This window comes from Staurois parvus, unplaced genomic scaffold (genome assembly GCF_062004578.1).
Source record: "Staurois parvus isolate SC_StPar_1 unplaced genomic scaffold, SC_StPar_1.0 ptg000746l, whole genome shotgun sequence".
Classification (NCBI taxonomy): Eukaryota; Metazoa; Chordata; class Amphibia; order Anura; family Ranidae; genus Staurois; species Staurois parvus.
The window spans coordinates 3,961,425-3,988,300 of record NW_028318542.1 but is presented as its reverse complement, the minus strand read 5'-3'; the positions used below and the strand labels follow the sequence as shown (position 1 = coordinate 3,988,300).

The window sequence follows — 26,876 nt, the reverse complement described above, 5'->3', positions numbered from 1 at the left end:
AGTTGTGTGTGTACGCTGTATCTATTAGTTGTGTGTGTGCGCTGTATCTATTGTGTGTGTACGCTGTATCTATTAGTTGTGTGTGTATGCTGTATCTATTAGTTGTGTGTGTGCGCTGTATCTATTGTGTGTATGCTGTATCTATTAGTTGTGTGTACGCTGTATCTATTAGTTGTGTGTGTGCGCTGTATCTATTGTGTGTGTACGCTGTATCTATTAGTTGTGTGTGTATGCTGTATCTATTGTGTGTACGCTGTATCTATTAGTTGTGTGTGTATGCTGTATCTATTAGTTGTGTGTGTACACTGTATCAGTTGTGTGTGTATGCTGTATCAGTTGTGTGTGTATGCTGTATCTATTAGTTGTGTGTGTACGCTGTATCTATTAGTTGTGTGTATGCTGTATCTATTAGTTGTGTGTACGCTGTATCTATTAGTTGTGTGTGTACGCTGTATCTATTAGTTGTGTGTACACTGTATCAATTGTGTGTTTGGTGTGTTTTTTGTTTTATGGGATATATCACCAAACACACTAGGTTTGTGCATTGATGGGTTACCTGCAGGTGGTTGCTTCTGCTAAAAAATGATCCCTACAATCTCTCCTTCACAGCAGTAAAGGGTAACAGCAATGACTGCTACTGAGAAAAGTTGCTCCAACCACCTGGCCTCTTTTTCCTTCTCCACCATTCACAAAAGTCTTATTACTTCTCTCTCCCACAATGCATTGCATTCTGCGACTAGGAAAGGAGCAGTTGAATTATGCTGGGTGCTCAGTCTGTGGCCCTCCAGCTCTCCTCTGCCCATTCACAAGAACATGATGCATTGTGGAAGTGTGGTATTACAAGCAATAGTTATGGAAAAGCGGAAAGAAGGAGGTGGGAAAGTGGCTCAGCTTTCCTCAGTAGCTGCCTCTGTTGTTAACCATTACAGTGCCAGTAACTCCCCTTTTGTTGGGACAGAAGCGATCTCCTCTGCGTGATCAATGTACATTGTAGGAATTTCACCAAACTTTGTAGCAGATTCCTAGCTTTAGCTGCTGTGAAGAAATAGCAATTTGCTTCACCAGACTAATTCTTAATGAGAGCGACTAATTTATTATTAGTCAGCTGATCTAGTTCTGAGTTCTGGTGAGGAAAGCTGCAGTGTCTGCATCCCTTTAGAAGTATCTAACTCCTACAGAGTATCTCACCAAAACTGGAATTCCTTTTACAGGAAGTGTGTAGAATTTGACTTGTATCTTAGTACAGACTTCTCAGAAAATCAATTAGCCAATCACACAAGCAGGGAATGACATTTCATGTACAGAACTCCTCCAAGATGCCACATTGCATTGCATTATACAGAAAGTTACAGCGGCTGCAGATTAAAAAGCAAAAGGTCATTTTTTTAGAAATTTATAATTACTTTTTTTTTTGTTAGATTTTTCCATGAAAGTTGAATTACCCTTTGATAATGTTATGTGAACCAGATCATAACTGTTATAGGTAGCCCAAGTAGCAAGTTGTCTGTGTACTGGGCTACCACACAAACTGAATGCCCCTCATTTTAGATGACGAGTGTTCTTTAAAGTGAACCTGAACTCACATACTTAAGATTTGATACCTATTAGGTAACATTTAGAAATCTTAATTGTGCCCAAGCAGTACCTAGAATTCCTCCTGAAACATAATGGTTCATTTTCTGTGCCTTGAGCCTCATAGCCAGAGGAGGACTGACAACTCATGGGGCCCCTGGGCAATAGGGGATCATGGGGCCCCTGTGTCCTTGCCCGAACTCAAAAAAGCCTATGAAAAAGGTACCAGGGGCATCTCATGGGGCCCCCTACTGACCCGAGCCCTCGAGCAGTGCCTGAGTTTCCTCATAGCCAGGGGAGGACTGACAACTCATGGGGCCCCTGGGCAATAGGGGATCATGGGGCCCGTGTCCTTGCCCGAACTCAAAACCTATGAAAAAGGTACCAGGGGCATCTCATGGGGCCCCCTACTGACCCGAGCCCTCGAGCAGTGCCTGAGTTTCCTCATAGCCAGGGGAGGACTGACAACTCATGGGGCCCCTGGGCAATAGGGGATCATGGGGCCCGTGTCCTTGCCCGAACTCAAAACCTATGAAAAAGGTACCAGGGGCATCTCATGGGGCCCCCTACTGACCCCGAGCCCTCGAGCAGTGCCTGAGTTTCCTCATAGCCACGGGAGGACTGACAACTCTATGACAACTCTGACAATAACTATGATTAAAATATTCATACCTGCAATCGGGGCGGACTGACAACTCATGGGGCCCCCGGGCAATAGGGGATCATGGGGCCCCTGTGTCCTTGCCCGAACTCAAAAAAGCCCATGAAAAAGGTACCAGGGGCATCTCATGGGGCCCCCTACTGACCCCGAGCCCTCGAGCAGTGCCTGAGTTTCCAAATAGTCAGTTCGCCCCTGCTCATGGCCCTATATCTAAAGTGCAAGATCATCAAAGGCACTACTGCTTCTGACTGCTAGTCTCACAAGGTTTGATTATGTCACCATTGTGGCTCTCACTGTTCTCCTTGATTAAAACCTGCACATGAGGACCTGCAGTGCAAGGATCTCCCTGCTTCTGTTTCATTCATTCCGTTCTGTTCTTTTTTTAATATCTCCCGGTGCTTCTTGACTATTTGGATCTATAAAATGTTTATAATTTTTGTTTCTGTTTTGTTCCGTAGATAATAGCTTCATTAGTCCACAGCTGCAGAAAATATTTGAGAGGGTTAGACAGAGTGCCGATTATATGCCAGCCTGGCAGATGGCGGTGAGTGTGGCCCTAATTCCAAGTTCACTGTTCATTTTAAGGTAATATTGTCCAGAGGGATAATGGGGTCTTAGGTGTTCCATTGTTTCCACAGAAAGTCCTAGAGGAAGAACTGGGACCTGGCTGGAGAGACAAACTGGCATATTTTGAGGAGCGACCCTTTGCAGCAGCCTCTATTGGACAAGTGCACCTCGCAAGGCTGTTGGATGGGAGTGAAGTGGCTATGAAAATTCAGGTGAGTTTACGGAGATAGATTAAGGCAGAATGGGGTCGTAGACACAGTAGCAACATTTCACCCCCCCTCATCCTTCAGTTGATCTTGATAACTAGTGCAAAATGTACGGAGAAAATGTCTCATTTGCATTGTCCGTACTGGCATAGTCTACCCCATCAGACATCGACTTCCTACAAATAAATCCTTCCTTCTGACGTGACAGGCATGTACTCAGCAGCTTTCACCAACTGTGCTCTTCACGTGATTTAACTCCGGAGCATGAAGGTTGTAGCTGTCTTGGACATATGCTGGGCCCATGGCTCCTGCCTAGGTTGCCCTGTCTATGATCTGACTTTGGTTCACTCTGTAAGTCAGTAGAACCTGATTGCTGCCACCTTCGGCTACCAGGATCATTTCTGCAGTATCTTTTTGGTGAGATAATATGAAGACATATGAGAAGTGGTTATCCTAGCCGGATCTTGTAGTATGTTTGTTTTTTATTTAATTTTTTTCAAGTGTGTGTGAAACTGAACTAATGGGTGTTTTTTATGTTTACACAGCTCTGCTTTAATCTCACACATTAAATCCATTGTACATATTCTTCCATGTGCTTGTTAAGCCATTGATAGATGGATCAAAATTCATCTGGTTTGGCAGGAATCGGCCAAATTTCTATTGAGTGACTTCAGTGGAATCAGCCTGTCTGATTGTATTTCACTCGATCACAGCTAGTGGCTTTATTCGCCAACAGTGCTCATTAAATTCTGCCAGTCCCCTGCACTCCCCGCCAGCAGAACACAATAGCGCTGTGGGAGGGACTACAATCAGTGCTGATTGGGGAATCAAGCAATTTTTTGAAGGAAAGAAAATTGCATAATGTATGGCCTGCCTTAGAGTACACACGTGTGAATGCAGTTCTTTGTACTACTATATCTCTTTTAAGCGCACAGCTCATGTTCTATTTCCCATTGTTTCCCCATTCAGTATCCTGGAATTGCTCAGAGTATCAAGAGTGATGTGGACAATCTGCTGTCGCTCCTCAAGATGAGCCTCGTTCTGCCTGACGGTAAGAGTTGCAGTGTAAAGGCAGTACACAACTAAATAACATTTATCAATGGAAACACAACATTCAAGATTTTGTAAAATAAATTGCTGGTATTGAGTAAATATCATATCCTATGTCTTCTACGGCTGTCACTCTGTTGCATAGTACCCCTACTACAGCAAAATCATTTTACCTAGAAAAGCAAACTGTTACAGAAATGATATTGAGTATCTATGGGGGGAATTTACCGAGACTGGAGCAGCCAGAATCAGTAGCTGCTGTGCTCATAAGCCAGTCGGCTTCTGTTATTTATTTTGAAAGCTTTACTGAACAAGCTGAACATAGAAGCTGCCACAAAATACCCCCACAAATGCAGGCAGTTGATTGCAAACAAGGTTTGTTAACCACTTGCCGCCCTGCCACTGTAGAAATACGTTGGCAGGGCGGCACGGGCAGGCAAAACCACGTTTTAAAACGTGTGTTTTGTAAACAGGGGGCGCGCGGGAGGCGCACCGCCGCCCTACCTGTCCCGCCAATCACAGCCGCGGATGTCAGTTGCCGGGTCACAGCCGGTCCTTACCGGCTATCTCCCGGCGATCGGCGGCAATCGGTGACAGAGAGCACAGCTGCAGTAGCTGTGCTTTCTGTCACTTCCCTGACAGCTTGAGAACACGCTGACCGGGACAGAAGAGTTTCTCTCTCCGGATCAGCAGTGTTCCCTGCAGCACACCCCCCCGCCCCCTAGTAAAACACTCCCCTCACACAGATAACCCTTCCCTGAAAAATAAAGTTAACCCCTTCCTCTTCAGTGCCATTAGTACAGTGTCAGTGTTTTTTTTTTTGCACTGATCACTGTATTGGTGTCACTGGGGATGTCAGTGACCCCAAGTCAGTACCCTCCAATGTCAGAATGTCCGCCGCAGTCCCGCCATAAGTCGCTGATTGCCGCCATAAGTCGCTGATCGCCACCATTATTAGTATAAAAAAAATCTAAAAATCCCAGTATCTTTCCCGCCATTTGTAAACGCTATAACTTTCACGTAAACCAATTAATTTACATGTATTGGGGTTTTTTTTTTACCAAAGACATGTCGCAGAATGCATTTTGGCAGAAATTTATGACTGAATTTGATTTTTAAATTTTTTTTACTGGACATGTTTTATAGCAAAAAGTCCAAAATATTGTTTTTTTTTCCTCAAAATTGTCAGCCTTTTTTTTTTATAGTGCAAAAAATAAAAACCGCACAGGCGATCAAATACCACCGAAAGAAAGCTCAATTTGTGGGGAAAAAAAGGATGTAAATTTCATTTATGTACCGTATTGCATGACCGCGCAATTGTCCGATAAACTAGCGCAGCGCTGTATAGCAAAAAAATGGCGTAAATTGCAGTATCTATACCATAATTTGTAGATGCTATAGCGTTCACAAAAAGCAATCAATATACACTTATTGGGATTTTTTTTTTACCAAAAACATGTAGCAGAATACATTTTGGCGTAAATTTATAACCAACTTTGAGTTTACTATATATTTTTTATAGCTGAAAGTAAAAAATATTGTTTTTCTTCAAAATTTTTGGCCTTTTTTTGTTTATAGCGTGAAAAATAAAAAGCGCACAGATGATCAAATACCACCAAAAGAAAGCTCTATTTGTGTGAAAAAAAGGACGTAAATTTCATTTGGGTGCAGCATTGCATGACTGCGCAATTATCAGTTGAATTAGTGCAGCGCCGAGTAGCAAAAAGAGGCCTGGTCATTAAGGGGGGTAAATCCTCTGGAGGTCAAGTGGTTAATTTGCATACACAAAGTATTTTTCCTAACAAATTCATTCAAGACCATGTTGCAAAAATGAATACACCCCAATGAAAGTTTTAGGAGCAATGTTAAATTTTAGACAACAAAAATCCTAATTAACAAGAATTCAATTACAGGTGAGTCTAATTATTCATTAAACAGGTGTCCAGCAGACAGATGATTATAAAAGGGCATTACTTAACAAAGAAAATCTCTTCCCATTTCATGCTGTCAGCAATGGCACCACATGGAAGAGAAAATGTCACAAGGCCTGAAAAAGAAAATAATTTCTTTACACAGAAAGGTGAAGTCTGCAAGGAGATCAACAAAGCTTTACTTATCAGTCAGAATACTGTAGGAAAAGTGATACAAAAATGTTAACAAAGTTGGAAGTGCAACCATCTCACAGAGACCTCCAGGCCATCCATGAAAGTTATCACCTCAACAGGAGCATCTTCTGATGAGAAGAGTTGAAGTAAATTGCCATGCAAGTTCAGTGCAGTTGGCTGAAGAAGTAGAAAGTCAAACTGGGGTGATTGATTCCTGTGACACAATACGGCGTACACTGTGGAGGAATGGCATGCATGGGTGTCATCCATGAAGGAAGCATATCCTAAAGCCCATGCACAAAAAAGCCCACTTAGAATTTGCCAGGGCCAATGCTGAAAAAGACAACTACTGGGACTCTGTACTCTGGAGTGATCATACCAAGATAAATGTTTTTAGAACTGCTGGTTCAAAACTGTATAACGTCGCAAAGGTGAGGAGTACAAAGAAAAATGCATAGAGCCTACAGTGAAACATGGTGGGGGCAGTATCCTTCTGTGGGGCTGCATGAGTGCTGCTGATGTCGGGAGCTGCATTTCATTGATTGCTGATTTTCCATTTAGGTTGCAAACATTTAGAGCCATTCTAGCTTGTTTTATCACATAATGGCTAGCAGTCAAGTAATATCTGTCTGATCTATGCCCAGGTTTGTTTCCTGAGAACAGTGTTCAGGTCCTGCAGAAAGAGCTGTCCTGGGAATGTGACTACCTGCGGGAAGCTGAGTGCGGCAAAAAGTTCAGGTACGTCTAATTGTTTATGTACAAATATAAAATGCGGCGCTGTGTGATGTTGCCCTAAATGTGAGCAACACTAGTGATATAGAAATAAAACCAAACATAAAATTATAAAATTTAAATCATAAATGAAATGCAGTCCTGTAATAGTGCTCGCTGTTTTCCAGTGCAAATGGTAGAAATGCGCACTAACCAGAAGCATATTGGTAATACGCATGTGTATAAAATATCCTGAAGATTCCTCTCTCTGGTCAAAAAATGGATAGGAGCTGGAAAGTGTGGAGATGAAGCGCCCTCGTGTGGTGAAGATGAAGTCCCACAGGCTCGAGATATCCTTGCAGAGATGTGTGGAGTAGGTAATTCCCCCTCTCTGAAGCTGGTACAAGGGTCTCCTCCCTTTGAGAGACGGGGCTGGGAGCATTGAGGGCTGAGTGTGAAGTGAGGAGCCTTTCAACTTTTGCAGCCTCAGAGTGACCCTTGTACCAGCTTCAGAGAGGGGGAATTACCTACTCCACACATCTCTGCAAGGATATCTCGGGCCTGTGGGACTTCATCTTCACCACACGAGGGCGCTTCATCTCCACACTTTCCAGCTCCTATCCATTTTCTGACCAGAAAGAGAGGGGAATCTTCAGGATATTTTATACACATGCGTATTACCAATACGCTTCTGGTTAGTGCGCATTTCTACCATTTGCACTGGAAAACAGCGAGCACTATTACAGGACTGCATTTCATTTATGATTTAAATTTTATAATTTTATGTTTGGTTTTATTTCTATATCACTAGTGTTGCTCACATTTAGGGCAACATCACACAGCGCTGCATTTTATATTTGTACATTTATCTTGGGACTTCTTATGTGTTTTCCTTGAATGTTCAGCTGCTGACATTTTGGAGCGCTCCCTGTAGCTTTTCTATTTATATATGTCTAATTGTTTGTTTGCTGTTTATGCAAGGGGTGTTAGAATGAAAACTAGAATCTTAGTAGTTAAAGGGTTACTCCACTTTCATGGGGAAACAGAAGTAGCAAATAAAAAAGAAAAACTAATATAACGTAGACAATTGTGAGGCATTGGCTGGCAGGATTATAGACCGTGTATATGTATCCTCTAGGTTTCTGACATACACCTGGTGAAGGACTTCAAGTTGTATAGCTGATGTTAAGAAGACAAACGTTTTGTTTTTCAGAATCTTAATAAGTTCTGTTTTTAAGGTGCTGCAGCCCCGAGGCTTTGTAGAGCTTTGGGTGACCTGAAGTCTCTATTCCTAGGTCCACATCTTACCTGGTAGCCAGACCTTGATAATAGTTTCAGCTGCCCACTAGCCCCATGGTAACTGCAGATCTCAGGCTAAGCTGGCAGCTTCCTTGGCTATAAATGGTAGGAGGGTTTAATTGTGCATTCATTTGTTTGACTATATTACAGAAAACTGACATTGCTAACGCTAGTGACAGATTGCATCCTATGTCCTTTTTAATTTTGCCCATAGCTTCATTTTAAGCAGGAATGTTCATCACATTGCCTGATACATGAATGATCACAAATCAGTATCTGACCTTTAAATAATGCTTATAATATGTAATGGCAAGTGATAATTTGAATGGCTCAATAAATGCAGGATGGGAGTTTTAGAAATTCACAAGTTGCTTGCTTGTCCCTGGCCAATGTCTAAGTAGGTAGTAAAGCCAGGATAATGATGACCACTCCAAAGCCTGCATTTCTAATCAGGATGACTGCTCTAGAACCTGAATGTTTACTCATCAAACTGTAAGCTACTACTGAAACATCAAATATAAACTAGAAAAGCTACAATTTCTGGGGAAATTGTGTGAATTGTTCTTGCCTCCACCAGTGGTCTACAACTGGAGTGGGCGGAGTAACTGCTCCACATTGCCCACTTCACTGTTATCTTCAAATGGTCGTGGTTGTTAAAATTATAGATCCTACAGTGAAGAGCTTTATATTGTGAGAATCACAAGACCCAGACCTACATTTTGATGCATAGTATGTCTCTGAAATATTAAAAATGAAGGCACAGTCGCAGTTTAGAAATACCCTTCAAATTTGAGGTGGCTAGAGTGGAGTTTCAATAAATGTCAATGGGTGAGTTGCAAACAAATGGTCATATTTTGAAAACTATCAGGATTATGGCTTAGCCGTGGACATTTTTAGTGGCAGCAGGGATAGCTGAACGTTTTGATATAAGATTTGTGTAGGTGGGCTTGAAAATGAGGGAGCGATGGCAGTTTTACAAATCATGTCCTGATTTTTCAGCTCACACTCTAGCTTTTGTCAGCTCCCACTCTAGTTTTGAACATTCCGCCATTCATTCCTATGGGACCAATTTCACCACAAAAACGCCGATATTTCGTGAACCATTCGGCGAAACGTTCCACAAAGTAATAGCACACCAATCGGGAACAATCCACACGTTTCGGTATATTACTGTCTATGTAGTGTAAAAACTGTGGGAGGAGTTAGGGGGGTAAATTTGGCTATAATAATAAGAATATACCGTATTTGCCGGCGTATAAGACGACTGGGCGTATAAGACGACCCCCCTACTTTTCCTGCTAAAATGTAGTGTTTGGGCTATACTCGCCGTATAAGACTACCCCTCTTCCAATGCACACCAGTGGGAGGAATAGTGCCCCATCATTGATGTCAGTGGGAGGAATAGTGCCCCATCATTGGTGTCAGTGGGAGGAATAGTGCCCCATCATTGGTATCAGTGGCAGGAATGGTGCCCCATCATTGGTATCAGTGGCAGGAATAGTGCCCCATCATTGGTATCAGTGGCAGGAATAGTGCCCCATCATTGGTGTCAGTGGGAGGAATGGTGTCCCATCATTGGTATCAGTGGCAGGAATAGTGCCCCATCATTGGTGTCAGTGGGAGGAATGGTGTCCCATCATTGGTGTCAGTGAGGGGTGGAATAGTGCCCCATCGTTGGTGTCAGTGGGGGGGAGGAATAGTGCCCCATCGTTGGTGTCAGTGGGAGGAATAGTGCCCCATCGTTGGTATCAGTGGGAGGAATAGTGCCCCATCATTGGTATCAGTGACACCAATGATGGGGCACTATTCCTCCCACTGAGACTTGCTGACCCTGTTCTCGTATGGTGCTGCTGCAGCCAGCATATGTGGTTGCAGCAGCACCTCTACACAGAACACTTACCTGCTGCTCCGGCACTCAATTTTCGCGGGGCCGCTCGGCTCCGCCCCCTCGCGAGTGATTGGCCGCCTGTGTGCCTTTCCTGAGCTACAGTTCTGGCGGCCAATCACCGGTGAGGAGGCGGAGCCGAGCAGCCGCACAAACATCCAGTGGCCGAACTGAAGGAGACGCCGCGCTTCCTGGACCGGATCGTCGTGGGACTGGATCCAGGTAAGAGACATCAGCCCCTGCAAACCCCTGTACTTAATGCCGCAGCCCCCCTAACATGTGTACCGGCGTATAAGACGACCCCCGACTTTTGAGAAGATTTTCAAGGGTCAAAAAGTCGTCTTATACGCCGGCAAATACGGTATATGTGAGATAACAGTAAGTGGTCTTGCCGTGCAAAAACACTTAATGACCTGTTCACAGCTATCTGTGTAATAAGATTCAAATATTAATGTTGTATGGAGTCATTTAAATATTCTAAGCAGAAAAATATCTGAAAAAAATATGGCTCAGAAATCCATAGAGGGCTTACAAATGCTCAAATATTGAAAACCATAAAAAGTCTGGCAATAAAGGATGGACACCCTTGCTGCTTCCATTAAATAAAGACCAGTTAAATAACAAGTTCATCTTTTTGACAAAAATAATAAATGCACATTTTTTCGCAGGTAAAATGTAGTATTTTTGTCAAAAATAATAAATGCACATTTTTTTCACAGGTAAAATGTATTATTTTTGTCTGCAGGAGCCTGGAAAGCATTGCACCAGTGATCAGTGGATCGTTGATGCCATGCAGGTCTCCTGCAGACCTGTCAGAATATCTGCTTGCTGTACAGTGGGGATCAAAAGTTTGGGCACCCCAGCTAAAAATTTGTAATGTGCATAAAGAAGCCAAGGAAAGATGGAAAAATCTCCAAAAGGCATCAAATTACAGATTAGACATTCTTATAATATGTCAACAAAAGTTAGATTTTATTTCCATCATTTACACTTTCAAAATAACAGAAAATAAACAAATGGCGTCTGCAAAAGTTTGGGCACCCTGCAGAATTTATAGCATGCACTGCCCCCTTTGCCAAGCGGAGACCTGCCAGTGTCATGGATTGTTCTCAATCATTGTCTGGGAGGACCAGGTGATGTCAATCTCAAAGGTTTTAAATGCCCAGACTCATCTGACCTTGCCCCAACAATCAGCACCATGGGTTCTTCTAAGCAGTTGTCTAGAAAACTGAAACTGAAAATAGTTGACGCTCACAAAGCTGGAGAAGGCTATAAGAAGATAGCAAAGCGTTTTCAGATGTCAATATCCTCTGTTCGGAATGTAATTAAGAAATGGCAGTCATCAGGAACAGTGGAAGTTAAAGCAAGATCTGGAAGACCAAGAAAAATATCAGACAGAACAGCTCACAGGATTGTGAGAAAAACAATTCAAAACCCACGTTTGACTGCACGATCCCTCCAGAAAGATCTGGCAGACACTGGAGTTGTGGTACACTATTCCACTATAAAGAGATACTTGTACAAATATGGTCCTCATGGAAGAGTCATCAGCAGAAAACCTCTTCTACATCCTCACCACAAAAATCATCGTTTGAACTTTGCAAATGAACATATAGACAAGCCTGATGCATTTTGGAAACAAGTTCTGTGGACAGATGAGGTTAATATTGAACTTTTTGGCCGGAATGAGCAAAGGTACGTTTGGAGAAGAAGGGGCACAGAATTTAATGAAAAGAACCTCTGTCCAACTGTTAAGCATGGGGTTGAATCAATCATGCTTTGGGGTTGTGTTGCAGCCAGTGGCACAGGGAACATCTCACGAGTAGAAAGAAAAATGGATTCAATAAAATTTCAGCAAATTTTGGATGGTAACTTGATGCCATCTGTGAAAAAGCTGAAGTTAAAGAGAGGATGGCTTCTACAAATGGATAATGATCCTAAACACACCTCGAAATCCACGGGGGATTACATCAAGAGGCGTAAACTGAAGGTTTTGCCATGGCCTTCACAATCTCCTGACCTCAACATAATTGAAAATCTATGGATAGACCTTTAAAAGAGCAGTGCGTGACAGACAGCCCAGAGATCTCAAAGGACTGGAAGACTTTTGTAAGGAAGAATGGGCAAAGATACCTCAAACAAGATTTGAAAGACTCTTGGCTGGCTACAAAAAGCGTTTACAAGCTGTGATACTTGCCAAAGGGGGCAGTACAAGATATTAACTCTGCAGGGTGCCCAAACTTTTGCAGACGCCATTTTTTTGTTTTCTGTTATTTTGAAAGTGTAAATGATGGAAATAAAATCTAACTTTTGTTGACATATTATAAGAATGTCTAATCTGTAATTTGATGCCTTTTGGAGATTTTTCCATCTTTCCTTGGCTTCTTTATGCACATTAATACAAATTTTTAGCTGGGGTGCCGAACTTTCGATCCCCACTGTATGAGCAAGCAGATAATCTGACAGGAAGTTTCAATGAACTACTATGATGCTCCATGGTAGTTCATTGTAAACTACAAGTCGACAGCCACTAAGTCAGCCGGGACTTGTAGGCATTCATTCACAGAACTCTGGGAACGAGTGGCACGGCCGTGTGGGCGGAGCCCTGCGCGACCACACTGTTTTCAAATCTAACAGTACGGGGAAACTTTGTCGCCATACCATCTGTCAGAGGGGGGGGGGGCGGCGGGCGCAGCTGCAGCTATGGGAACTTTTAACATGTTCCCAAAGGTGAACGTATCCTTTTAAAGCACTGAAATACCTATTCACTGGAATGGATTCCCGTTGGCTTAGGACCTCTAATGCTTTTTGGATAAAGGATTCTAGTTGGCTTAGGACTTCCAGTGCTTCCTTTTATCATTTTGATTCTTTGTTGTGACCATTATTGAGCAGGCAGTCAGTACTTCGGCCTCACACAGAGCCTTCCCTCAACTTGATTCTCCTGCCTAGAGGTGGCCATGCCTCAGAATGAAGGCTTTTCTTTCATGCATACATATTCCCGTTAACTGAAATCCATCTAAATTTAATTTCAAGGAAACTTGTTCCCAGACAAATATGCATACTGTTATAGCTCCTCAGAAAGATAGTTGCTGTTTTCCCATGTTAATTGTTTTTGATTAACTACTTGCCAACCGCAGATAGCCGAATGACGGCTACACTGCGGCCGGCCAGTTCTGGGAGGGCATCCTATGATGTACTCCCAGAAAGCGCTCTCCTGCGTGCCCCCGGCAATCTCCGTGATCGCTGTGTCCTGCGGACACAGCTGATCACGTGATGTGGTAAAAGGCCAATCACAGTGGCCTTTTACCACGTGATCAGCCGTGTCCAATGACACGCTGATCACCGGGAAATGCAATTGCCGTTTCTCGGCTGCACTTTCCTTGCGCTGTCAGAGCGTGAAGAAAGTACTACCGAAAACTGGCAGTTGTCAGAGCAGGGATCGGCAGCGATCATCAGGGCACTGATGATCGGTGCCCACCAGTGCCACACACCTGTGCTCAGAAGTGCCACCTACCTGTGCCCAGCAGTGCCACCCACCTGTGCCACTCATCAGTGCAGCCCAGCAGTGCTGCCAGTCAGTGCCCAGCAGTTGTGCCAATCAGTGCCCAGCACTTGCGCCAGTCAATGCCTAGCAGACCCACCAGTCAGTGCCCAGTAGTGATGCCAATCAGTGCCACCTATCAGTGCTGTCTATCAGTGCCCATCATCAGTGCCACCTATCAGTGCTGTCTATCAGTACCCATCATCAGTGCCGCCTATCAGTGCCAACTATCAGTGCCGCCTATCCTTGACGCCTCATTAGTGCTGCCTATCAGTGCCGCCTCTCAGTGCCCATCAGTGCTGCCTCTCAGTGCCCATCAGTGCTGCCTCATCAACGCATATCAGTGAAGGAGAAAAATTACCTGTTTGCAAAATGTTATAATAGAAACAAAGAAACTTTTTTTTTTTTCAAATTTTTTGCACTGTTTTTGTTTATAGCGCAAAAAGTAAAGTGCCCAGCGGTGAGTAAATACCACCAAAACAAAGCTCTATATGTGAGAAAAAAATGATAAAAATTTCATATGGGTACAATCTTGCATGACCGCGCAATTGTCATTCAAAGTGCAACAGCGCTGAAAGCTGAAAATTGGCCTGGTAAAGAAGGGGGTATAAGTGCCCGGTAGGCAAGTGGTTAAATATTTTCTGCATCATTGACCTTGCAAGAGTTGCTGCATTCTTGTTGCACATCTGTAGAGGTATTGCAAAAGACAACCAAGCAGCTAGTATCTTCAGAGGTCAGCAGGCAATAGCAACAATAGGATACTTCTGTTTTTGACAGGTGTACTTTATTAGGATCTCAGGATAGTATTTGAGATGACGAGCCATCCTTGGCTTCATGATCGCGTAAATCACTGAGCTGGAACAAATATGTGCAGTTGGGTGTCCTGGCTGGCTGAGTGCTTGTTCCAGGAGAGTGTCTCATCACATAGTGAAGAAAAGGATGAGGATGACAGTGTCAGCACAATAACTCCCAGAGTTTGATCATGACAGATTCCCCCTTTAAAGTCCAGAGATTTTGCTTCCGTTTTATGTTGATTAGAGCCAACATCCCAATACTGATGATAATTGTAGTCCATGCGAATACTGCACACCAGTAGCAGTTTTGTGTTTATGTTGTTGGTTTATTTGCTGTCCTAAGCTGTTGATTGTCTTTTTTTTTTAATTCAGTTTAAATTATAATAATCTTTGCTGTACAGGGAGCTCTTGAGCAATGATCCCTTCTTTAAAGTTCCTCGGGTCATAGATGAGCTTTCCTCTAAGAGGGTGTTGACCGTTGAACTGGTGTCTGGGGTGCCACTGGACCAATGTGCCGCGATGGACCAAGAAACTCGTAATGAGGTAAGGCAAACAATTCATCGATCTTCCCATAGAAAGTTCTTGGAATGACCCATAGTATTTTATTCTTGTCACAAGCATATACTGTATGCCAGGTTCTTATGGGTTTTGATGTGTATTTCTCTATACTAGTGATTGGCAATTTTTTTTTTTAAGTTTTGTAATTGTTCGGTGCATATTTTTATTCATTTAGATTTCATACAACATCCTACACCTTTGCCTGCGGGAGTTATTTCAGTTCCACTTCATGCAGACTGATCCAAATTGGGCAAACTTTTTTTATGATGCTGATATCAACAAGGTGAGTATGACACCCCATATAGGTGAGGTGGCCAGGAGGAGTATGTTATGAAAGAAAACAATTATTAATGCTACTTACTTTCTAATTTGTTGAGGGACACAGGAAGTCCTAAACTTTCAGGTTATACAGCTACCTACAGGAGGATTGGACCCCGGCAAACAAAACTGTAGGCCAACCTCTCCTACTTACAGCATGCCTGGTTTTTGCTAGTGTCCTAGAATTGACGTCTTTTCTTCAGCTGTGGTGTTGTAAAGACTAACTTGTGTTTTTCTAGCAATTTTATAATCATCTGTCATCTTTTGTGGTACGGTCCAAAAACCAGGCGTGGTAGTCCTTAGCCTGGTTTTGGACCATACCACATCCAGACCCTGCTAGACTTGATATTGTGGGGCTAGCCTGGAAGTGACCTTTGGACTCTGGGTTTCCAGACTTAGGTTTTGCTTAGGTTCACAGCAGTGTGCTTTCCACTCACTTACATCAGTAGATCTTCTTTTCATTGATTGCTGGGTGCCATTATGCCTTGTTTTCATCCAGCTTTGCCATGTGGAGTTATTGCTGTGGGCCTGAACTCTGATGTCCTCCGCTGGGTGGAGTGTTGCAGATGAGTGACCTGCACTTCTTCCTTCCTTCTTTCTTCTTTTTCTGCTTTCTTCTTTTTCTGCTTTCTTCTTTCTTCTTCTCTTTCTTCTTCTTCTCTTTCTTCTTCTTCTTTTTCTTCTTACTTCTTTCTTCTTACTTCTTTTTCTTCTTTCTTCTTTTTCTTTTTTTTTTTTTGCCATACTGCAATGAGGAAGTATCTCCCTGCTGCTGCTTCTGTTGCAAAGAGCTACATGGAACTTTTATCTGCTGCCTACAATGATTCTGAACACTTCTGCCCATCTAAACCTTTGGTCACCGACTCTCACTTAATACCAGCTGTCTGGGTTTTGTAGGGGTTTGAGGCCTAACCTCTTACCACGAGCCTGGACATTGCCTAACTGCTTTTCTACTGTAACATATCTAAATCTAGACCTGAAGGGACAGTCACCCACTGCCCCAGCTCACATGTGTTGTAGGTTGCTTGCAATGCAGTGCCACCGTCTGCAGACTAGAGTTGTGTTGGGTTGGGTGTAGCTGGGTCCCCTGCCCTCTCGACTGAGGTTTGTACTACAACCATGGAGGATGTTATGACCCAGATTACCCAGCATATCTGTTAACTCTGACCACAGGCACTATAACCCCCATATTCTGTTTTTGATTTCATCATGGTTTGAACCATTTACTCACCAGCTTGTAATGACCTCTTTGCTCCTCCAGACACTTCATGTTCTTTACTAGTTCCATGTCCTTTCCAAATGCAGGATCTTAACAACTCGCATGAGAAAACAAATGAAGCTTTGCATAATGACAAACTTTTTATTTAAAACACTTAAGAGGCTTACAAACAGGTGTTCTCACACCACTAAGGATCTACAAGCAATCAGTAAAAAGCACATGTTCGCACTACAATCCACTTATGTTCATGTGTGCTTGGCTTGCGTGATGACATCACACCACCTCACCCAATCCAACGTGTTTTGTCATATGATAGACTGCTACTCATGGTTCACTTATAGATATTCATACAGCAGCTTAGATACATTGTTTATATTTATTGAGAAACAACATGGAGCGTATTATTATTATTTTTTTTTGTTTCAGAGACGCTTGGCCTTCCACTCGTTCTAAGATCTTATTTTGCAGGTGTTCTCCCATGTCACTGGCCCCCTCCATGGTCTGTTCCCTATGATACTGTGGGGGAACTGAATCTGGTTCTCTCTGCAATACAGAAGCAGCTGTTTGAATTAATTAGAGGCATTCCTCTTTCAACTCTCTCCCATAAGGTTGCTTTCCTGTAGCTATCGCATTGTGCAAGGCAAGTGTCTTAACTGGTGACTTTGTCTTGCAAAGAACCCATTTTGGTGTCGCATGGAGCAAAGTAGTGTTATGGCTCAGGACTCTTTTTCTCTTAGGTAGTCTGTACTTTTCACCCTAACCTGTCCTTTTATCTGCTTTCGATTCATCAAAAGGATACTTCCCTCCATTGTCTAGATATGTCTCAATTGTCTAGACTAGTCTCAGCCACTGCTTCTTTTAGAAAATCTGGTTCCCTGGCTTCTCATTCCACCATCTCTAGGTGACTCAGTCAGACCATCGTTTGAATCTCAAAGATTGGGTTACTCTACTAGATCTTTGAGCACCTCTTGGGATCTTTGGCATCAGGCAACTGTTTATCAGATATGCAGGACTGCCAGCTGGTCTTCTGTTAACTTGGTTTTCTAATTTTTTCTTTTTAGGTGGACGTTTCTGCCTCATCTGATGCCAACTTCGGGTGTCAGGTCCTTCAGGCAGCTCTTTAAGCTGCTGGCAGTTCCCAGTTTTCTTTAGCGTATCTTGAGCCCATTAGTCTCATTGGCTGGATTGCTTTTAGGCCTTCTGAAGGTTTAGGACTTTTTGTGTCCCCTAGTAGACAAGAGAGAAAAAATCCTATTTTTGGAATTCATCGAGGCACACCGGCACCCCCTCTTCCGTATTTATGATCATGCTCATTGCACTACTTTGGCATTCTGGTACTAGGAAGGGTTATACTGTGGGCTGACCTACAATTTCTCTTTGCTAGTTTCCAATCCTCCTGTAGGCAGCAGTATACTCCAAAGGTTGAAGACTTCTTCTATGTCGCTCATTGGACTCCAAGAAAAAGATTTCATGGGGAGTACAAAATAATGGGTTAAAGTTCACCAGTCTATTCCTGAATAAACACTGTTCCACAAACAATAATAATGCTCACTCAGCCTTGCTGCTCTTTGGTTGTGTAAGGGTCCACCTCAAAGATTTTAAAGCTGAACTCTTGGCAAATGTTTTTTTCCATTCAGTGGGGCTGTACCCACACTGCATAGGTCAACTGCTTGTTTTGTCAAGGGACAAGCAGAAAGCTTTATACTCACCCCCTCCATGATCCAGCTGTGGACTGTTCCTGACGTCTTCAAGTCCAGAGCAGGTCTATGAGCGTGATGACGTCAGGAACAGTCCACCACACAAGACTGTTAGACTGCGGGGGGGGCAGGAGCTGCAAGGATCGGTCTGGGAGGAGCAGAGGATTAGGTAAGTATATCTCCATTCTCCAGACTCCTAGACAAAAACGAGCAGTTAATCCATGCAATGTTGGCACAGCCCCACTACATGGGGAAAAAAATTTGCCCTGAGTTTAGTTATAATCTAAAAAATAGAACCCATCAGAGTGTAGTACATTTATTAAAACTATACTTTGTAAATGGGGAAGGGCACAGTTCTTGGCTACATTGGTCTTTCATGGTCAGCAAGTGAAAAGTGCATGAAATGTATACATATGTCACTTTCAGTTCCTCCTTTAAATGGTATATTATAATATCTGACAGAACATCTATTTGTCTTACACTTGGCAGATCATTTTCAGATATATATCCGAAAAATTATAAAAAGTCTACAGTTCCTCTATAACAAGTTTTCGTTTTCTAGGTCATGCTGTTGGACTTTGGAGCCAGTCGAGAATTTGGGGAGAAATTCACAGATGATTATATTGAGGTGTGTATCATTTGTCTATATTTCACAGTATAATTTTAGAACCACATCATAAGGAGTGCTGAAGCAGTAATGTTTTAGGTAGAACTGCGGTCAGTTGCTGTCTTTATCCATTAGGGGGATTCCCTTTTCACTTCTTGCCCTTTTAGACGCAACAGAAAGTGAGAGGAAATCTTTCCACATTGATGGGAAGTCCCCTCCTTAGCAATCTGTGGAACAGTTGTCCCCTTTTGAAGATTTAATCTTCAGTCACACCAAATCCAACTTTGAAATTGTGCGACTTCACTTGAAATCACACGATTTCAAAGTCTGTGTGACTGCGAAGACATCCGTGCGATTTCATGCACAGATGTCAATGCAATTCGCACCTGAACTTGCAAAAAGTACTTTCAAAATTGGTGTGACTCCGGAGACAGAATCGCACCAATATGACCGCTTCCGTTGCAGAAAATAGAGTGCGACTTGTCTTGTGATTTGAAACTCAAATCGCATTACAAGCTGCACCGGTGTGACCAGGAACTTACCCTCACCTTTTTGTTCTGGTGATATCTTTGAAATAAGGATTTCCCATCACTTTTATTTCTTTTTTGACATCTCTGACCAAAATATAGAGAAAGAATGAATCTTCCCAGGAGGAACACAGATGGTATAAAAACTTGACAAAGGGTCTAACCCAGCAATGGGCAAACTGCGGGCCGTATACGGCCCGGCGGACCTTTTAATCCGGCCCACGGAGCGTGATACTGTCAGGATGGCTGTCAGGATGTGTGTAGGCGGGGCAGCGTGACGAACGTGAGGGGAGCTAGGCTCCTCTCACAGTCCGCCCTGAAGACCGGAACGGCGCGGGAACACGGCGAGAGGAACGCGCGGAGCAAAGGTAAGTAAATTGACACGGGGGACTTGGGGACTTAATATGGGGAATGAATTACTATAGGGGGGATGAGTTAATATGGGGAATGAATTACTATATGGGGGATGAATTAATATGGGGGATGAATTACTATAGGGGGGATGAATTACTATATGGGGGATGAATTAATATGGGGAATGAATTACTATATGGGGGATGAATTACTATGGGGGATGAATTACTATAAGGGGGATGAATTACTATGGGGGATGAATTAGTATATGGGGGATGAATTAGTATATGGGGGATGAATTACTATATGGGGGATGAATTACTATATGGGGGATGAATTACTATATGGGGGATGAATTACTATGGGGGATGAATTACTATGGGGGATGAATTACTATATGGGGGATGAATTACTATGGGGGATGAATTACTATATGGGGGATGAATTACTATATGGGGGATGAATTACTATGGGGGATGAATTACTATGGGGGATGAATTACTATATGGGGGATGAATTACTATGGGGGATGAATTACTATATGGGGGATGAATTACTATATGGGGGATTAATTACTATGCTTACTATGGGGGAATATTACTATACTTACTATGGATGACACATACACATCATTCATCTACTCTTGGTCCGGCCCCCGGGTCCAATATATGAACCCATTGCGGCCCTCAAGTCAAAAAGTTTGCCCACCCCTGGTCTAACCCCTCCACACTCTGTACATTTTTGTGTTTAATTTGTTAAATATTCATTAAATGTGTCTAATGCACAGGTGTTGTCATATTTTTCCATAATTCATAGGTATGTCGGCTGCAGGGGCGGACTGACAACTCATGGGGCCCCCGGGCAATAGGGGATTATGGGGCCCCTGTGTCTTTGCCCAAACTCAAAAAAGCCTATGAAAAAGGTACCAGGGGCATCTCATGGGGCCCCCTACTGACCTCGGGCAGTGCCCGAGTTTCCAAATGGTCAGTCCGCCCCTGGTCGGCTGTGTCCTTAAGTTAGGATTCACTTTATGCTACCAACTAAGAATGTTAATTATGAACATTTTAATGTATATTCTGAAAAACCTCAAAGAGTTTGGGTTGTAGAGTCCCGTTATGGGGCATCAATAAAGCAGTTTCACCAGTTGCAGCATTCTTCTGCTCTCTCCAGTTCATAAACCTTTTCTACAGACCTTGTTGACTTTAGATGGCAGAAAAAAATTGGGCCATTTAGTGATCTGAGTGCAAATTTGGATTAAAGCGGAGTGCCATTCACCCTGTCAAAAAATAAAAGTCAGTAGCTACAAAAACTGTAGCTGCTGACTGTTAAAAAACAGCCACTTGCCTGTCCCTCAGTCCCGTGGTGTGTCCCCCGGTAGCCCGTTTCGCCGGCCGTCCTGTATTCCAGAAGGCCGGCATATTCAGTGTGGGCACCCGGCTGTGACAGCTTGCGGCTTTACAGCCGGGTACCCACTGCGCATGTGCGAGTAGTGCTGCGCTTCATGAATAATGGTCCTCTAGTCTTCTGGGACCTGTCACGTGTCCCAAAAGACTACAGGGAGGGAGGGAGGACACCTGCCGATCGCCTAGACGATCGGACCGGAAGTGGGAGTGGGTACCTGTCAATTCCCCCCAAAGGTGCCAATCCTTAATGGGGAGCGGGAGAGCAGTCCTTAAAGCGGAACTTCCATTTTTGGGTGGAGCTCTGCTTTAAGCTTTGTTCTAGTGGAACACTAGATTTTACTCCCTAATGTTCAGACCTCTGAATTGAAAGGTTCCAAAGGAAGGTGGTTCTTGTTGTCCCTGGCAGTTGTGCATGTGATGCTCTAACCTAAAAAGCTCTAATGAACAATCTAAATCACACAGGTTGTGAAAGCAGCAGCAGAAGGGGATCGAGCAAGAGTTCTCCAGAAATCCAGAGATCTCAAATTTCTGACTGGGTATGAAACAAAGGTAAGCGTTGCAAGAGTGGGAAAAATGGTACCAGTACGTGTTCATTTTATCTGACAAATGAGAACCGGTCATAGGTTACATTCTGTGATTGGTTTTGAGATACTTGAATGCTTGAGATAATTGTAGCCATATTAATGCACTTACAAAAAGGACAGTTGAGTAGCGATACTTGTTTTATTTGCACTGCCATCCAAATTTTCAGGAGACGTTTTTTCGCGGCATGTCCCCTTCAAGCTCCAAGCCGGGGTATCATGTGATCGCTATGATCAATCATAGCAATCACCTGATTACAATATAAACATCAGTCATGAATGGCTTCAATAACTTGGACTCTATACTTTGCAATAAACAGCATTTTGGAGGTATTTTTAGGCCTCAAGAAATGAGATATTCTGTCAGTACAGCAGAACTGAACAATTTTCAATATATATATTGAAAATATATATATTGAATATATATATATATATATATATATATATATATATTGAATATACATATACACCATAGATTTTAGACTCCATAGCTTTCACACAGAATAAATAAATAATGTACATTGATTTGGGTTATTTTTACCAAAGACATGTAACATAATACCTTTTTACCTAAATCCATGAACAAAGATTGTTTGCAAAATTTTATAACAGAAAAAGGTGGCTTGTTATTTTTTTTTTTGTTTTTTTTGTTTTTTTTTGTTTCTTTTCAAGATTTACAGTATTTTTTTTTCTTAAATTTGTATAGCAAAAATTAAAAAGAACACAAGCGTGATTTAAATACCAACAAAAGAGAGCTTGCTTGGTGTGAAAAAAAAAATGATAAAAATGTAATTTTGAGTACACGGTTGTAAGACCGAGCAATCGCTTGTTAAAGTAGCACAGTGCTGATTAGCAAAAAAAATTGCCCTGGTCATGAAGGGGGAAAAACCTTCCTGTGGTCAAGTGGTTTACCCTCTCTATTTGTCCTGTTTTACCATTTATCCTTGAAAATGAAAGTAAAAAAAATCCCAAATTTTGGGTTGTCCCCAGAAAATAATAGACATCTTACAATGGGGACACTAGTTCTGGGGACCTGGGAGTCTCCAAGCGATTCCCTTGAAGGATAAGTTCACCTTTTAAACAAAAAATAATAAATGCATATTTTTTAATTATTTTTTTTTCTTTTGCGGGTAAAAAAATGTGCATTTATTTTTTGTCTCTGGAGCCTGTAAAGTATTTCACCAGTGATCAGCTGATCACTGGTGCCATGCAGGTCTCCTGCAGACCTGTCAGTGTATCTGTGTGCCCATACACCTCGTAGATACTTACTGACAGGAAGAATCAATGAACTACCACGGTTCTCCACAGCGCCATGGTTGTTCAGCAAAGGCTGCCAGAGATTGTAGTGTTCTCATTCACAGAACTCTGTGGTTGAGTGACACGGCTGGGCTGGCGGAGCCCCGCACAGCCCCATTTTTTTTAAAATTGCAACAGCTAGCGGGAGGGAGAAGATCCCCTTCGACAGCTCTTTGATCTTCACCATAGTGGAGTTTGGAGTGTGACTGTTTGAGGTTGTGGACAGGTGTCTTTTATACTGATAACAAGTACAAACAGGTGCCATTGATACAGGTAATGAGTGCAGGACAGAGGAGCCTCTTAAAGAAGAAGGTACAGGTCTGTGAGAGCCAGAAATCTTGCTTGTTTGTAGGTGACCAAATACTTATTTTCCACCATAATTTACAAATAAATTCTTTCCAAATCAGCCAATGTGATTGTCTGGATTTTTTTTCTCCTTTTGTCTCTCATATTTGAGGTCTACCTATGATGCCAATTACAGGCCTCTCTCATCTTTTTAAGTGGGAGAACTTGCACAATTGGTGGCTGACTAAATACTTTTTTGCCCCACTGTATATAGCGCTGTCAATTTACACAGAACATTACATATATATTGTACATTCACATCAGTCCCTAACCCTCAAGGGGTGTACAATCTAAGGTCCCTAACTCACATTCATACATGCACATACTAGGGACAATTTAGACAGGATCCAATTCACCTACCAGCATGTCTTTTTAGTGTGGGAGGAAACCCATGCAGGCACAGGGAGAACTTGCAAACTCCAGGCAGGTGCTGCCGTGGTTGAGATTCGAACCAACGACCCGAGTACTGCCAGGTGGAAGTGCTAACCATTTAGCCACTGTGCTGCTAAGTTAAAGAGGAATTCCTGGTATGGATAGTTAATACATAGTTACATTAGTCCAGCTTGGACTAATGAAACTATGCAGCTTTGTATACACCGTACCTGGCTGATGCCCCTGAAACTGGAAATCACTGATGCTGCTATTCAAGCGATCTCCACTTGCTTCCAGGTCCTGTGCTGAGATGCTGGTCTGATGCAATAACACAGGAGGTCAGACGCTCAGCAGGAGTGACAGTCACAGAATGCTTTACATTTTCTGAAAGGATGCAAGGCGTTCTTTGATTGGATGAGGTGGAGATCATAATGTCAAGGCCCCACCTTTCCATCTCATCCAATCAGAGGATGCTTTGCGTTCTTTCAGAAAATAAATGCAAAGTGGCCAACCTATGTTCAGACTGCTTTAGGATGGCTGCTCAGCCCGGGACCTGGAAGCAAGTGGAGATCACTGGGGTAGTTGTGTCTAATTCACTGATTTCCAGCTTCCAGAGGCATCAACCAGAAATGCTATGTACACAGTTACATTGGTCCAAGCTAGAGCTAAGTAATGCTACGTGATGTTTCTGAAATGCTTACAGATACATAGTTGCATAGTTAGTCTGGCTGCAAAAAGACAAAAGTCCATCCAGTTCAACCATTAAAAAAAAAAGTTATAATCCTATACCCACAGTTGATCCAGAGGAAGGCAAAAAAACCCAGCAAAGCATGATCCAATTTACTCCTGATGGGGAAAAAAATTCCTTCCTGACCCCCCGAGAGGCAATACGGATATTCCCTGGATCAACTTTACCTATAAATGTTATATCCAGTTATATTCTGTGTATCTAAGAAAGAATCCAGGACTTTTTTTTAAAGCAATCCACTGAGCTGGCCAGAACCAACTCTTGAGGGAGTCTATTCCACATTTTCACAGCTCTCACTGTGAAGAAACCTTTCCGTGTTTTGGAGATTAAATTTATTTTCCTCCAGACGTAAAGAGTGTCCCCTTGTCCTCTGTGATGACCTCAGGGGGAATAGCTCTACACCGAGTTCACTATATGAACCACTGATGTATTTATACATGGCGATCATATCCCCCCTTATGTATTATACATGGAGATCATATCCCCCCTTATGTATTATACATGGAGATCATATCCCCCCTTATGTATTATACATGGAGATCATATCCCCCCTTATGTATTATACATGGTGATCATATCCCCCCTTATGTATTATACATGGAGATCATATCCCCCCTTATGTATTATACATGGAGATCATATCCCCCCTTATGTATTATACATGGTGATCATATCCCCCCTTATGTATTATACATGGTGATCATATCCCCCCTTATGTATTATACACGGAGATCATATCCCCCCTTATGTATTATACACGGAGATCATATCCCCCCTTATGTATTATACATGGAGATCATATCCCCCCTTATGTATTATACACGGAGATCATATCCCCCCTTATGTGTTATACATGGTGATCATATCCCCCTTATGTATTATACATGGAGATCATATCCCCCCTTATGTGTTATACATGGAGATCATATCCCCCCTTATGTATTATACACGGAGATCATATCCCCCCTTATGTATTATACACGGAGATCATATCCCCCTTATGTATTATATATGGAGATCATATCCCCCCTTATGTATTATACATGGAGATCATACTCCCCCTTATGTATTATACATGGAGATCATACCCCCCCTTATGTATTATACATGGAGATCATATCCCCCTTATGTATTATACGTGGAGATCATATCCCCCCTTATGTATTATACATGGAGATCATATCCCCCCTTATGTATTATACATGGTGATCATATCCCCTCTTATGTATTATACATGGAGATCATATCCCGCTTAATCTCCTCTTCTCAAGAGAGAATAAATTCAGTTCCTCTAATCTTTCCTCATAGCTGATCTCCTCCATGCCTCTTATCAGTTTGGTTGCCCTTCTCTGTACTTTCTCCAGTTCCCCAATGTTCTTTTTGTGAATTGGTGCCCAAAACTGAGCTGCATATTCCAGATGAGGTATTACTAATGATTTGTATCGGGGGAATGATATCTCTCTGTGGAGTCTATACCTCTTTTAAGACAAGAGAGGATTTTGCTCGCTTTAGAACCCGCAGCTTGGCATTGCTGCCATTATTAAGCTTGTGATCTACCAGAACCCCCAGATCCTTCTCCACCATTGATTCCCCCAGTTGTATAAACTATCATTTTATATCCGAGGATTGAACAATGCTTGCGTGTTTTTAAGGTTTTTCCCTGGCCATAGGTAGCATATGGAGGTGAGATGTACAGTCAGACTTTGGCCAAACATTGAACTTTCGGAAACTGGAGTAGAGATTGTGGTGCTCAGCTGAATCTCTGTTTACTGTCCATGCTGTGAGGAACATGGTGTCTGTACAGCAGGCTGGTCAGGACATTGCTGTGTTCCATTTACATTGTTAAATGTTCTCCTGCCATGAACGCACAAGGCAGCTTGTTTCTCCCGAGCCATAGTAATCAGTGATTTGATGTACAGAAAATCTCAGGACAGCGATGATCTGTTATGTTACAGCTGATACTACAGCAACTACCTTTTCCAGCCGCAGCTGAGCACAGAGCTCCTCCTGGATTAATTGTACGAAGTACAAACAGCAAATGTTGCACAGTCAGCGAATTAGCCGCAGGCAGCCAGTTATCTGTATAAAGAACTTTTGTATTTGCATTTTGTTGTGATGGTAACAAAATGAACCTGTTCTTTAGTGCAAATGTCAAGATGATTTATAGCTAAAATATGATATCTTGTGTGATAATTTTCCAAATTCTATGACTGCCGAATGTAAGCTAGAAGTAGATGAATTGGGCGCTTTCCCTGCAATCTTGACTCATTCATAGTAAGCTGCGCTCACTGAAAAGCAAATGGAAGACAGCCGCACTTCAAATGAAATCTCCTTTTCTTTCTCATCCTTTTGAGGGACACAGAAGTATTTCACCATCGGGGTATACTTCTGCCTACAGGAAGGTTGGACACTGGCAAACAAAAACATCTGGGCATGATAGCCCCTCTTGCTACCAGTTTC

General features: G+C 42.6%; 1 protein-coding gene across 1 annotated transcript in view; it reads left to right on the top strand.

The window, feature by feature from the left end:
• Positions 1 to 26,876, top strand: part of COQ8B (coenzyme Q8B) — a 66,985-nt gene that overhangs the window by 24,624 nt on the left and 15,485 nt on the right. Inside the window, exons 7-14 of the mRNA XM_089654185.1 lie at positions 2,692 to 2,777; positions 2,872 to 3,012; positions 3,976 to 4,057; positions 6,806 to 6,899; positions 14,793 to 14,934; positions 15,125 to 15,232; positions 18,746 to 18,811; positions 21,537 to 21,623. Coding sequence (XP_089510311.1) covers positions 2,692 to 2,777; positions 2,872 to 3,012; positions 3,976 to 4,057; positions 6,806 to 6,899; positions 14,793 to 14,934; positions 15,125 to 15,232; positions 18,746 to 18,811; positions 21,537 to 21,623 — 806 coding nt within the window. The remainder of the gene's footprint in view (positions 1 to 2,691; positions 2,778 to 2,871; positions 3,013 to 3,975; positions 4,058 to 6,805; positions 6,900 to 14,792; positions 14,935 to 15,124; positions 15,233 to 18,745; positions 18,812 to 21,536; positions 21,624 to 26,876) is intronic.